This window comes from Gobius niger (assembly GCF_951799975.1).
Source record: "Gobius niger genome assembly, chromosome: 1".
Taxonomy (NCBI): domain Eukaryota; kingdom Metazoa; phylum Chordata; class Actinopteri; order Gobiiformes; family Gobiidae; genus Gobius; species Gobius niger.
This window is the reverse complement of record NC_136852.1, coordinates 43,590,631-43,605,504: the sequence shown is the minus strand read 5'-3', so window position 1 is coordinate 43,605,504 and position 14,874 is coordinate 43,590,631. Positions and strand designations below refer to the sequence as shown.

The following is a 14,874-nucleotide window of genomic DNA, read 5'->3' as shown; positions in this document are numbered from 1 at the left end:
TAGTCCCTGACCTCCGTAAATGAACAGCCTCGCTGTGGCAGGTTGCAGCCGAATGCCTTCACTTCGCACTTTTCATACACACAACCCCGCACCTCTGCTCCTCATTGGCCGATCGACCCGCTCTCCCTCCAATCCTCTCCGGCGGGGCGGTTCTTCTCTGCACATGAGTCTTTTTTTTTCGTAGTGGTCTCTCCTTCTCTCTCTCTCTCTCTCCCTCTCAGTCAGAGGCTGCCAGCTCCAGTCCCGTCCGCTGGCTCCCGCGCGGTGCGCATCGTCTCCGGCTCTGACTGTCCTCCGCTCTTCACCCCTCTGTCCTTCCTCTCTCTCTCTCTCTCTCTTTCTCTCATCTTCCTCCTCTGGTTCATGGATTACACCGTGTCCCTCCAAGTGCAGCATCAACTGGCGGTGTTCCCCACTCACTACTACCAGGGCTATAGCGTGGAGTTACAGGTACGTCCACCTCCCTTTCCTTTGCTTTGCTTTCTCTCGCATTTTTACGCGCGCCGTTGTTCGGACTTGGGGAGACTTTTTATGCAGTGGTTGGTCGCGCGCGCTGAATGTTGATGATGAATGTCGGGGTGGGGGGTGGGCTCGCGCTGCATGTGGAGTGAGAGGAAAGCGCGTGGATGGATAGATGGATGGATGGGTGGATGGATGAGCGAGGGCACGTCGATGCGTCCCACGGTAGAAGTGTGGAGTTGTGTTATGTCAGCGCGGGAGTGCGGAGCCTACGCGTTTGGTGTGGGAACGTTCAACAGCTGAGCACAACAAATAGGAGGTGTTTGTCGTTGAATGTTATGATCATTTGGGGAATTAATCATCTCTTTGTCATGGGTTGGCGCTGATGGACACAGTGGAGGTGCCATAATGCATAATAGAAGTTCAAGTTTCCTTTTTTATGGAGTCTGTTTGGGCTTTTATGGACATTTTTAATGACTTAAATAAACTTTATTAGAGCTATTACAAACCCGAAATGTTCTCGGGCTGAAACATATGCAAACGTGACACATCTTAGTCGACAGTTCTTATGCTTTATTCAGGATTTTGTTGTATTGCCTGCAGCCTAACTAAAAGATAACTACAAACTACCTCTAGAACGGGGACCGGGGCTTGTTGTCACACTTTCGACTCCACGGCTCATCAACAGAACATCCCACAAGAGTCACTTTTACGGTCAATGAAAGCTTAATCCCTTGTCTTGAAGTCGGCATGTCTTCCTTTTTTATATCTTATTGCATGAAATAGTTATTGACTAACAAAGACGGGGAAATGGACTGTGACAATAAGACCCTGAATGCTTTTTAATGACATTTAAAGGACCGGGCCACCGTTTTTCCTTACTGAGATATGTTCTTACCTGAGTTTAGACGAGTTGATGGGTACTTGTTCGGTCTTTGTGCGTGCCAGTGGAAGAGCGTGGTCGCTTCCAACTTCACCCACGTTTGGAGCCATAGGAACACATTGGGAGAGGCCAAATGCTAACAACGTCTTGGGTGTTTTTGCATGACTGAGGGCATACACAAAGACCAGACAGGTACGTATCAACTCATCTAAGCTCAGGCAAGAACATATCTCAGTATGGAAAAATGGTGGCCTGTTCCTTTAAGGCCTTGTCTTTGGATAAATTCTTTGAATGACTTTTAACCCTGCAACATCAATGTGCAAAGATCAAGATTATGATGATACAGCTCATGAAACTGGCTCTGTTTTGCATTGTTTTGGTAGCAGATAGGAGACTTTTTATTCATCTTTCATCAAGCACTCTTGCATGCAGGTGTTGATGGTGACTGTCTCCGTGTAAAAGTAGGTGCCAAAACAGACTTCACTCTCTGTCGCGTTACCCCTCCTGTTTGTGATGTCGGATCGCAGACAGACACCTTTTTCTCATTTACCCAGTCAAAAACTTTATAACAAACTCTTGTTCTCTCGTTTTTTTTTAAGCCTGAGCACACTTCATTTCCATCTCAAGGGCACGCTGTCCCTGCTGCGTCTCCGCTGTTACGTGTGAGTCACGAGATGAACCGAATAAGCAGGCAGAGCTTTGTTGGATGCATGTGTGGATGATATAATGGATACAAATGATGATGACGTTGTTTGTTTGTGTGTGTGTGTGTGTGTGTGTGTGTGTGTGTTGATACCATGGGAAGTTTTCAGGAGTCTGTTCATTGTCTATGCAAAGCTTAAGCTGGGGAAATTGGTGTTGGGCGGTCTAGACTTATTGTGCATGTTCTGTCAACGGTTGGTTGAAGCTCATGGACAAAAGCTCCGCTGAAAGTCCGTCGTCTTCACAAACAATTTCAACGGGAGCCCTTCCAGATCGATATTAAAGTTTCACTCAAGTTGTAAAACAAGAAATGCTTTTCCAAAGGATGTTTTTCTATAGAGAAAAAGTTCCAAGAGCGTTATTTGGCATCCAAAAATGCAGTCCACATCTGAAGTGAAGTCCAGATCGAGTCGTCTTGGACAGTTCCTGAGGAGGGGTCTGTAAGCGCCAACACAATTTCAGAATGATGATGAGCTTCGAGCTTCCAAACAGAGGCGCACGAGAATCCGTCTGAATCGCAGACGAGGAGTGTACGAGCCCATGATGCAGGTGCTCGCACTGTACGAGTGACCCGTGTTACCATGGATACTAGCTTGGTCTGTCATATCATCCTCTCAAAAAGTGTGCCTAAACACCCAAACATCAATGAAATAACTTTGTCAATGCTAACTTCAGCAACAAATGAGGAGTAGTTGCAGACTTTGTGTCGTTATCAGCATGTTCAGCCCTCGCTCTGCTCTGTGCGCTCTGTGTCTCTCCTCCTCCTGCAGCTGTATTTCACTGTGGACAGACTGCCTTCCGCCCGCACGACTCCCGAAAAGTATCAAACATGTTTAAAAATCCTGCAACCGTGCATTTGTGGTGAGCAGCTAATCGCTCCCCCCTGTGCACTGCATGACAGAGACGCACAGACAAAGATCACTCAACTTCATGCGATCAAAATTCGTGCCAAAATCGTGTCTATAGTCACACAGTGTAAGCCCAGTTTAAAGGAACAGGCCACCATTTTTCCATACTGAGATATGTTCTTGCCTGAGCTTAGACGAATTGATGCGTACCTGTCTGGTCTCTATGCGTGCCCTCAGTCACGCAAAATGATGTTGTTAGCATTTGGCCTCTCCTAATGTATATTCCTATGGCTTGAAATGGGGGTGAAGTTGGAAGCTCAGGTAAGAACATATCTCAGTATGGAAAAACGGTGGCCTGTTCCTTCAAGCCCGCAGTTAGCTTTGCCTGTTAGCCTGTTAACTTCTTCTTTGTGATTCCATTAGTGTGTATTGGTGACTCTGACTCGGTGGCAGCAAAGTTGCAATTTGGTTTTCTGGTCAGAGACACCAGGGGGAGATGAAAGACCCTCCAATCATCCCATTAACACTTATATTAGCCCCAGAGGGACTACTAAAAGGATTTATTATGGTAAATAAGTCACTTAGTATTGCTTAAATAAGATGTTTAGATGTTGCATTGTGGGGATTGTAAAATCACGAGCCAGCACGACCAAAGTTTTGTCGCAGTTTCAGGCTCCAGACGGCATGTGTTTAGTTGTGGCAACTGCCGCATGCTAGCAGGGTTTATTTCCATGGAAAAGTGCAGGGAAAGTCCTGTAAATTATGGAAGAAAATACAGAGAATTTCTCAAATCCTTTATAGGTTCATTATTATGTTCAATCAAAGGAATAGGCCACCGTTTTTACATGCTGAGATGTGTTCTTACCTTAGCTTTGACGAGTTCTTTAGGACCTGTCTGATCTTCACCCGTGCCTTCAGTCACGTAAACACAGCGCAGACGGCGTTAGCATTTAGCCTCTCCCTCTCTCCACTATAGCTCCAAAACAGGTCAAGATAGAAGCTACCAAGCTCTTCCACGTTTTCCCTATTTAAATATGGTTACGTGAAGTGTTCTACTACAAAGTATAATACACAAAATTAAACAATGTGGATTTTCTAAGCGGATAAAAGGGGGGACTATATTTTAAGGCGTAAAAATACCAGGAGTAGTTCGAAATCCGCGTAGTAATCTTCACTTTACTGTGCGGATGCCAAATTACTCCTGGTATTACTACGCCTTACAATATAGTCCCCCCTTTATCAGTTTAGAAAATCCACATTGTTTAATTTTGTGTATTATACTTTGTAGTGAAGATCAGACAGGTCCTAAAGAACTCGTCAAAGCTAAGGTAAGAACATATCTCAGTATGTAAAAACGGTGGCCTATTCCGTTGACCTTTTACTTGCCATCCCCCAGGGGGTTTGGTTTCGAGTCAGGAATGGCAAATATGAACGTATGTAATGTGAAAACCTTTTGAACATCTTTCATCTTCATGCTTTTACCCTGATGTAAAAAAAAAAGTGATTTTAAAATAATAAATAGTCTATAGAATATTTTTATTAGCCATATCTAAAGGAGGCAAAGAGATGCCTTCTGTGATCTGTAGTTGCAAAAGAGTGACCTAAACAAATGAACGCATCAGCTGATTTCCGTGCTCTCGCGCTTCACTTTCGTTTTTAGCGGCTTAACAAACACAGCTTAACCTGGTTCTTTTGGGACTCTTTCTTTGGTAACCTTATGCAATTATCATGCAAAATATGTGTTTTGAGGTGGATTTAACACTGAACACCTTTACCGATGAGTGTGCGCCGTTTGGCACTATAACATCTTTTTCTCACTCGTTCCCTTTCTTTCGCAAAATAGCTTTGGAGACGACGTTAAGGTTTCCATTGTCATCGTCCTGCTTGCTCTCAAAAGGGTTTTCATGACATTTACAGAGTCTAGGCTTTGAATTGAAAGTGAATTGTTTTGTCTGTGTCACTATAGCAGTTCTTTCCGCGCCGAAGTCTGGCTTTTCCTCCTTTCTCCTTTACAGGCTTTGTGTATAATGTTCCCGTATGCCTCTGTTTGGCAGCTCAAAGCTCATCATCCTTCTGAAATTGTGTTGGCGCTTACAGACCCCTCCCCGGGACATGTCCAAGACAATTTGATCTGGACTCCTGCTTCACGTCAGATGTGGACTGCATTTTTGGATGCCAGATAGAGTTACTGCACTTGGAACGTTTTCTCTACTGAAAAACTTCCTTTGCGAAAGCATTTCTTGTGTTACAACTTGAGCGAAACCTTAATATCGATCTGGAAGGGCTCCTGTTGAAATCGTTTGTGAAGACGACAGACTTTCAGTGGAGCTTTTGTCCATGAGCTTCAACTAACCATTGACAAAACATGTACAATTACAGCAGAAGACAATTATTTTTGAGCTTTTTAATTGTGATGGGTGATACCACATTTTTTGAATCAGTGCGACGCCGATTCTTTTGGGGTCAATTCATATGTGTGAGTGCATTTCAATCAATATGCATTTCTAAAACTGGTTATTTTATATGTTTTAATATGTAAGTTAAAATTATATTACTTTAACTGGTTAATTAAACAATATCAATGTGAATAAATACCAGAAAGACCAGAAAGAGAGAGCATATCTCACCAGCGCTCAGGTCTGTGCACTGGCTCCCTGTAAGCTTCAGGATAGACTTAATTTTTTTTTATTATTAGTTTATAAAGCTCTTAAAGCAGAGCTATGTAACTTGTTTACCTTAATAAATCCTTTTCGTAGTCCCTCTGGGGGTAAGACAAGCGTAGATGAGATGATTGGGGGGTCTTTCATCTCCCCTTGGTGTCTCTGGCCAGAAAACCACACTTGCAGCTTTCCCTGCCTCCGACCCGCAGCCCCAACACACACTAATGGAATCACGAAGAAGCTAACTGTGGGCTAGCGCCACTTGAAACAGTAATTACAGCCAAGTTGGAGTGAAAAAAATGATCTCCAAAAATGATCTCCATTGTGTAATTGGATGTACAATATCCCTCTTTCCCAGCGCCAGCGTAGTATTTACTTCCAGACAATTAATGAGTATAACATGCTACGACACCTGCAGTGGCGATTATGGCCTCCAGGGGCATGAGTTACTTAGTTCTGCTTTAATGATCTTCGTCCTGTTTATTTATCTGATTTGTTTTTGCTTTATGAGTCTCTCTGAATATTTTAACTGTCGCTCAAATTCAAAACAAAACTCATGGTGACGCCTCATTTAAAAAACATCCTCTAAGAGCTTTTAACCCTTTCTTAAAAGTGGCTTTTTCTGAGTGAAAAAGGGAATGGTCCTCTTTTCTCAATCAATCAATCAATACAGTCTTCATTTTTTTTGCAAGCGAGATTTTACCATTTATCAATTATATCTATTAATAAACTAATGTAAAAACATTTAACAAGGATCACTGGACTTTTTTACACTAAATATCCTTGGGTACATGACAGGCTTTAGGTTACATTAACACAAACAACTCACATAAAGTGATCTGATCATTACAAACATGTTAGATCAGTTATTTCATAAACTGAAAATGCGATTTTATTTTAATTCTTTAGGTGATTCAATCATAGTCTCTGCCCCAGCTTTGATTAGTTGAAGTTAGCATTAGCATACTATCGCTAGTGGCGGCATTTTGTGCGCTGATCAAAAATACATTTGTGGAGGTTAAAACTAACTCAGCAATTCAATTCTCCAGATTCTGTGCTTCAAAATGACATGTCCATATTCACTGCCGTTTAGTTGGTGAAACTTGTGTGTAACAAACTTGTAACTAAATCATTTTCATTGCGACGTTTCTCAGATCCCATGAGGCTGTTGGGGAGGAACTCATTTTAAAACCCATTGCAAACGGAAAGTCTCTATCACTTTCGGACCAGGAGGTATCGGCTTTCATTGGCGTTAGATCGGCTGATAGCCAATATTGTAAAATGGCTAAATATCGGCCTGGTTTTTCATCTGGCCGATGTATTTATTGGTCGACTTCTAATGAAAAGTGCTATATAAATACATTTTAAATTGATTGATAAGTTCAAAATGAATACTTAAAGGGGGGGTACTATGCAAAATCGACTTTGTCAAGCTTTACATCATGTTATTACGTCATTCCCTCATTAAAAACATGCCTGAAGTGTTGCCTTGGCACATTCACGTATCTTTGAGTAATCTGTAAAAACTCTGATGGCGGCCATTTTAGGGATAGGTTTGCCTGAGTCCTCCTAGGAACGCCCCCACCTCCTGGAGACGCCTCCGAGCTTTCGTCACCAGCCGAGTAACCAACCACTGCTCCTCAGCAGAACCCCCTCCCCACTGATGCCACAGACAGCGTGTGGAGGGGGCGTGTCGGAAAGCGTCAGAGGTTCTTAAAGAGGCAGAGGCCTATTTCAAGACATTCGCTACAGCCATTTTGAGAGAGACATTTTATACAAGGCAGTTATTCTAATTTACTGCATTTACAGACCAACAGAAGGTTTCGTCATCATTGTAGTGTCATATAGACTGGTGCATAATACCCCCTCTTTAAATGACAAACAGAACCTAAACAAGACACAAAACGATTGAAGTAAATTGTCCTTTTGTGCCGATCCAGTATAATGCAACTTAGCATCAATACTTTTTTATCAGGTATCGATACTTAAAAAGTAGCTGCTTTGGTATCAGTGTTATGGAATCGATTCGCCCATCTCTACTTTTTCAGCATGAGCAGCTTACATATGGTTGGTGTCGCTGTGTGTTGTGAACAAGCATCGATAAAAGTAATTGCTTTTGTCATCATCAAACCACCAGTTCAATCAGCGGGCGCTACACAATATGGATTTTTACACGTTTGCAAACTCACCAATCTCGCAGTAACCCAGCTCGCAGCTCAAGGCGCAGCAAGTAATAACAATAGAAAGATGAATGATCAGAATCTGAACACTTCTGTGCTACTGAGGGTAGTTTTGCTCAGTCTGTGGTTTGAATTCCCGTTTCCTTGGGCAAGACACCACACCCACTGTGCTTGTGTCAAAGCGATTTTTTTTTTTTGACATCACCAACTCTCAAGCTACAACAGAGATAGCGAGATTCTCCGTTTTAAAGTCGCTCAAATAAATCTAGGTCAAAGCATCCACTTGAGACCGTACAGGCAGCTCAGGTGCCATCACACTGTTCGAGCAACATACCGTCTCATTATTGTCTTCCTGCAGATGTTTTTCGGCGTTCGAACTGGATCCTTGGCTCTGAATGAATCCGTTTTGAGGATGAAGCATGAATTAATGAAGCGCGGAAATAACAAAAACAGTGATTAAACATGTATTGAGAGCGGAGAGTGTGAGCGAACAGAGGAGGCCCATTTCCTCGCTCGACTCTGGTAATTATGGAGCTAATTGCAAACCGTGAATTGAAAATGCTCCGACTTCACCTTGAGAACTTGCCCTGCGTGTAGAAAGGGATCAAAGAAAGCTGTATTGTACGCATTCTTACGGTATATAGGACTTAAAGGCTAAATCAACGTTTCAAGCTTTGAACCTGATTCCCTTGAGTTTTGTTTCACTCGTGCGTTGCAGAGATATCATGTCTACACTATGTTGTTTTTTTCCATAAACTATACACCAGGGGTAGGCAAGTTTTCTTGGCGGGGGGCCGATTTTCTTTATTGTAAACAAACCGAGGGCCGAATCCGCTGATCATTAGCCCAAAGTAAAGCGCAACACTGGAAAAATTACCATCTTAAATGAGATAAATGACTTAAAATTGCTGTTCTTTTATGTTGAATTTGAGTTGGTTTGAACTAATCCCAAGATACAAATGCTAGCGCCAATGGAACAAGAATAAAACCCACTTGAAATCAGACAAATCATTGATTTTAATGTGAAATGACCCAAAATAATCTGATTTAAGAGAATAAATACGACTAGAGGTTTTATCTCATCTCAGACCAGAGGAAATCTACTCAAACCCTAGATTTAATCTCTTAATTCAAGTCGATCCATGTCATTTCTTCCTTAAAACGATTATTCTTTTTCAAGTGCGCTTCTTTCAAATGCCAGTGTTGTACATAATACATGACCTCACTGGGTGTATTGACAGTATTTCTACCTTTGTTTCTCCCATTTAACCCTAATAGTGTTAAAAGTACTCTCTAATTGGTGTAATAAGGTTTCTCAAAATCATCTTGAGGGCCAGAGGTTCTGTGCTGGAGGGCCGGATTTGGCCCCCGGGCCTGACGTTGCCTACCCCTGCTTTACACCTTCTGTGGCCTTGAGATCTGAATTTTCAGCTTGACAGAAATTCATCTTGAAAGGCTCAGGCTGATGCGTTCGGACTCAGATCCACCAGTGGCCGGGTTTCACATTTGCCGACAACAACGATGTTTAACGAAACTACTTAACAACACACTGCCTTACAAAACTAAACCTAAATATTTAATCACTCTCGTGCAAGGGTCTCCAACCTGAGGGACGCAGCTCAAAACTGGTCTGTGGACTGTTGTGGACCCGTCTGAGCCTGTTGACATTCTGTCGGAAGAGTCATGCGATGATGTCATAATATTTACAGCGAAGAAATAATTCCTCATTTGCATTGAGTGCATTAAGTCCAAGTTGAAATCTGTCATGTAATAATGTAGGCTCACATGTAAGCAAGTTTTGCGGCTTAATTTTTATGTTAATATATAGGCTATCGAGGCTTATTTCCATTTCCTATGTTTTGACTTAATTCTTAGGAAATGCTCAGTTTTACCTGCGCCTCCAGAAACATCGCATAGACCAGGCGGCCAAATCCGGCCCGCGAGATGATTCAGTCTGGCCCTGTCCTAACCCTAGCCCTAACCCTGACCTGTAGAGCACATATTCCTGAGTATGTCAGAAAAAAAAGAGTATGTCTCTAGCCCATTCCTGTGCGAAGTTATGCATTTTTAAAGAAATAACCAGAATGCTCACTCCAGCCACTAGGGGGCAGCTTAAATAAAGAAAGGAAAGAATTCCATACGTGTCCAGCAGAGGGCACTGACATAAGAAGAGATCAGGATATAAAAACATTATAGCCATGTGGTAAATGGATGGTCTGCCCCTGGGCGGCTGTGGCTACAATTGTAGCTTACCACCACCAAGTGCTGAGAAACTTGTGACACAGGCTTGTTAAGTGTAAGCCGAGGTTACAGTCCTGTCAGGCTCATTATTCATTTATTGAAAAAAATTTCCTCAATCAAAATATATTTTACTGGAGCTTTTGTTTATGGACCCTGGCGATACACTCTCGATATATTTTGGCCCCCAGCAAAATTTGCTTGGAGACCCCTAGACCATAGACTTATTATTAATAGACCGTCATTCCTCACTCCTCCCCATTTACCACAATAACCATGTCTGAGGGTGAAATCATGGCGTATTTACAGACTCCTCCCCAGCTCTGATGAAGCATGTTCCTAAAAAGGGCATAAGGGCGGGCTCTTCACTGTACACTCGGCCCTTGTGTGACGTGTAGTTCGTGCAGCTCCAATGCAAACAGTCCGGCCCTCATTAGTGCGAGATTTCTAAAATGTTTCCTACAAAAACCAGCGTGGCTTCTTTAATTGTAACTAACCCAGCGTTATCACTGGAGGAATCTCTATCTGTTGAAAGAAATTTAGAAACCAGGCTTTAAAGTTGTTGGTGTCTAAAGTGCAATGCTTTCCAATGGGAGACTAGCGGCGATATGGAGGTGCTACAGCAATGGTGGCCCTCAGTGTCGTCGGCACAAAGCACAGCGGCCATTGGCCATCTGTACTCCTTTGTACTGTTAGGATCACCCTCATTTTAAATCCAGTGTCTGAACGTAAACAAGCTTTTGGTCCCAGAGTGTTAGATTGCAGTTGATTCCATGTGAATGAGTCTGTGTGAGAGAAAAGTTGGACAGTCCTCATGTCGCTCATTCGGCACAACACTGTATGTCCTGAAGAGACACGCGCCAAACTTTACGTGGACTCGAAGCACCGACAGGTTCTAGCGGCTAGTGGTGTAACACTGTTTATTGCCCCACAGAGACACATTAACATTAAAGGGGCTGGATGCAAGTTAGCCATGTTATACTCACTACTGCCACCTCAGGTCATACATGTAACTGCAGCTTCTATATTAAGCTCGTGCATGACGGCAATTCGGACCCGAAGCAACACCGTTCTGAGTGACAGTGCAGGATTTTAGCAGCAGTTGTGGTGATTAAATAGATCTGGGCTCAATCTACACATTAGGACATTGTTGGAACATGTAGGGCAGGGGGAGGCAAGTTTTGCGTCGTGGAGGGCCGATTTTCATCATCGCCAAACCACCAAGGGCCGAACCTCACCATTATAGCCTAAAGTAAAGGACTTTTTTTCTGCAAATGCCAAGTGGTTCTCATGTGGTTTTGGCTTCGAGACCCACCGTTACCCTCAGATGACAAGCCACGAACCCAAATACAACTGTAATTTGTCATATATTGCGTAAAATATTGTATTTTAGACCAATTTTTTATTGAACAAGCTGTAGATATGCTTTGAAGAGATCAAAACAACCCAATAATGTTAATTTTAACAGACTCTGGCGTGTTGCCATGCAGTTTCAGATGGAAAATATGAAAGAAAGTCCCACTGAAATCGGTTCCACAACACACTTTTGGGTCCCGACAGTTGAGAATCAATTACATATGACCAGGTGGGATGTTCTGCCAGGAGATTTTTTAAAATACTGCATTTTTAGAGTGCTTATTATTTGATCTCTTATTTGCATAATAATGTTTCTCAAAATCTTAGGGGCCAGAGGTTCTGTCCTGGAGGGCCGGACATGGCCCCCAGGCCTGACGTTGCCTACCCCTGATGTACATTTTTAAACTCCATATAGTCCCTTTAATGTCTGCTTTGACATTAATGTTAAAACCAGGCAGAGAGAGAGATTTAAACACGACTCGTCTAAAATGAGGTCGACTAGTGCTGTAGAAGTCGACTAGTCTGTTACCGCCCTAGTCTGAACCCTTCCCAGGACGCGTGAGCACAACCTAACTCACCCCATGCCGGGCCACTGCAAGCCATTTTAGTGCCCTAAGTATCCATCCATCCATCCATCCATTTTCTTCCGCTTTATCCGGGGCCGGGTCGCGGGGGCAGCAGTCTCAGCAGAGATGCCCAAACTTCCCGATCCACACACACCTCCTCCAGCTGTTCTGGGGGGACCCCGAGGCGACACCAGGCCAGCTCGGAGACATAGTCCCACCACCGTGTCCTGGGTCTTCCACGAGGCCTTGTCCCACTAGGACATGCCTGGAACACCTCCCGCGGGAGGCGACCAGGAGGCATCCGGAACAGATGCCCGAGCCACCTCAGCTGGCTCCTTTCGACGTGAAGGAGCAGCGACTATACTCCGAGCTCCTCTCGGGTAACTGAGCTCCTCACCCGATCTCGGAGGGTGCGCCCAGCCACCCTGCGAAGGAAACTCATTTCGGCCGCTTGTATTCGCGATCTTGTCCTTTCGGTCATGACCCAAATCTCATGACCATAGGTGAGAGTGGGAACGTAGATCGATCGGTAAATCGAGAGCTTTGCCCCGACTCAGCTCCCTCTTCACCACGACAGACCGATACAGCGACCGCATCACTGCTGACGCCGCACCGATCCGTCTGTCGATCTCACGCTCCATCCGTCCCTCACTCGTGAACAAGACCCCGAGATACTTGAACTCCTCCACTTGAGGTAAGGACTCCCCACCGACCTGAAGTGCCCTAAGTAGAAATGGGTAATGATGCCTGTCCTCCTTCAACAAAAAAAGGGGAGGAGGGGTAGGTCAACACACTCTCAGAAACTACATCTATAACATGTGTAGAATTAAATGAATTGAGTTTGGATGTAACAGTTTAATAGTTGAACCTCAGAACCAGAGTTTTTTTCTTTCTCTGCAGCTGCGGTGCACTTCAGCTCCACTCCAGGTATGCTTTTGATTTTGACAGGGGTGACTGTGGTGACATTTAGCCAAAGTGCCAAAGTAAGAATAGTTGTTTTTTGTAATAGAGCCCGACGAGAACCTTCAAAACATTTAGACAAAGTGCTTTCCTTCAACAGTATCATTAACGTCTTTGTTCTTTTCTCCTTTTCCTCGGACACGTCGTGTTTTCGGGAAAACTTCCACTTGTATTGAAAACCCTCTCTGCGTGGAACCTCTTTGAAGCTGAGTGCTGCAATTATAGTCGTGCTTTTTACTCTAAACAGTGGCTCTGTTTGTTTTTTTTTCCTTGCGTCAGATTTGTTTTTCCACCACTTCTGGCGTCGTGAAAGTGCAGGACAGTGTTTGGATAGATAGCACAACGAATGGGAACAGATTTTGTCGCAGCGATTTTTGGAGAAAGTAGAAAGAGGGAATGTTTATGTGAAGTGGAGAGGATTTAGTCTCAACAAAACGCTGCCAGACAAATACAGGAAGCTGCGAATATGGATGAGGCTGGGACAGAGGGGCAGTGTGTTCGGTCACAGTGAGGGTGGAGGGGACAGTGACCTCGATTGGGAATTGATTGGAGCTGAAGCCGGACCGGAGAATTGATTTCTGTTTATTTCATCATGATTTTTGTAAAGCCACAATCTTGATTTTAACAACATTTAAAACGTGACAAAAACACTATAACAACGCACGAGAAAATATCAGTTTATATCAGTTTTGTAGTTCTTAGCTTTCAAATGAAGCGTTACACTTGTATATATACTTGTGTTTGGAGGCATTTTTATCTTGCGCTCCGTTGTTTTCCAGTAAACAGTCACACAGCACTTTGTTACATTTTGTGTTAATGCACTTTTTAATCTTAACACGTCGACGCTGCAAAAAGTGATCTTGAAATAAGTGAGATTTTCTTGATAAAACTCATTTTGTCCGTGATTTGAGAAATCTCTCCATGGGGCAAGGTATTTACACTTAAATGTACATATTTTCTTAATGCATTTCTAACATCTCAATTCTTCACAGGAATGACTTTAAAAGCATGTTTTACAACTTTCAGGGTCACTTTCACAGTAAGACTTACAGCAATGTTCTGTATTCACTTTTGGAGGCAAAACAGTTTTCATTCCACTAGGGCTGTGCAATTAATCAAAATTCAGTCACAATTTTCATTATTACACTACACAATCACATAATATATATATATATATATATATATACATACATTAATTATTAACTATGCCCTCCCACTTGTCCATCCAAAGTTCAAAAAGTCTGTCTTGCGCGGTTTCAGCTGAAATACCAGCGCGCTTGTGTGTGTGTTGATGACATCATACTAATATTTTTTATACCTAGCTCTTGAGATAACGCCACTGTTAAATGCTGACCTTGTGCTGAAAGGAGAACAGCTGTTTAGAAGCCTCAGTATATATCCTTTGCCCAGGCACTGGTTTTGTGTAGTAGAAGAGTCTAAAACTCTCCTTCAGGAGCAGGTCCCAACGGAGCTCAAATTTATTCATTTCATGCCGCTGTGATGATTGTTTCTGTTCCCTTCACATTTCACGAGCTAAAGGCTCAGGCTTTGGTCCGACGCAAAAACAATAGCGCTGTGTGATGATGTCGTCAGGCCGCGCGGCTCTGTTTGCTTGGACAGGTGTGAAGGCTGTCCAGCAGGGGGCAGGTGTCTCTCAATAGAGGATTAGTTCAGAAACGTGAGCATCAGTGTTGGGCAAGTTTCTTAAAATTTTTGATATATTCTATATTAGCGATTACAGCTCTAAAAATGTTATATGTTTGTATTACACATTACTGTTTCAAAATGTAGCACTACTTTGAGTTACTTTTGACAAAATACACACAAAATACAAATAGTAATAAAGCCACCGAGCAAAAGTGCAGTCAGAGATTTCCTTTTCCTTCACTTTCCCAAGGGTTTTAACAGTTAGATTGTAATAAACATTTTCTTTTTCCTCCAAAATGTCTTTCCGTGCCACCGTTTGGGAACCACTGCCATAATGAATAACATTATACTAAAGAGATCAGGAGTCCAGCCCAC

General features: G+C 43.1%; 1 protein-coding gene across 1 annotated transcript in view; it reads left to right on the top strand.

Moving 5' to 3' along the window:
* Positions 1-224: 224 nt before the first annotated feature.
* Positions 225-14,874, top strand: part of LOC306972284 (zinc finger matrin-type protein 4-like) — a 278,469-nt gene continuing 263,819 nt past the window's right edge. The window contains exon 1 of the mRNA XM_079568843.1: positions 225-450. Coding sequence (XP_079424969.1) covers positions 364-450 — 87 coding nt within the window. The 5' untranslated portion in view covers positions 225-363. The remainder of the gene's footprint in view (positions 451-14,874) is intronic.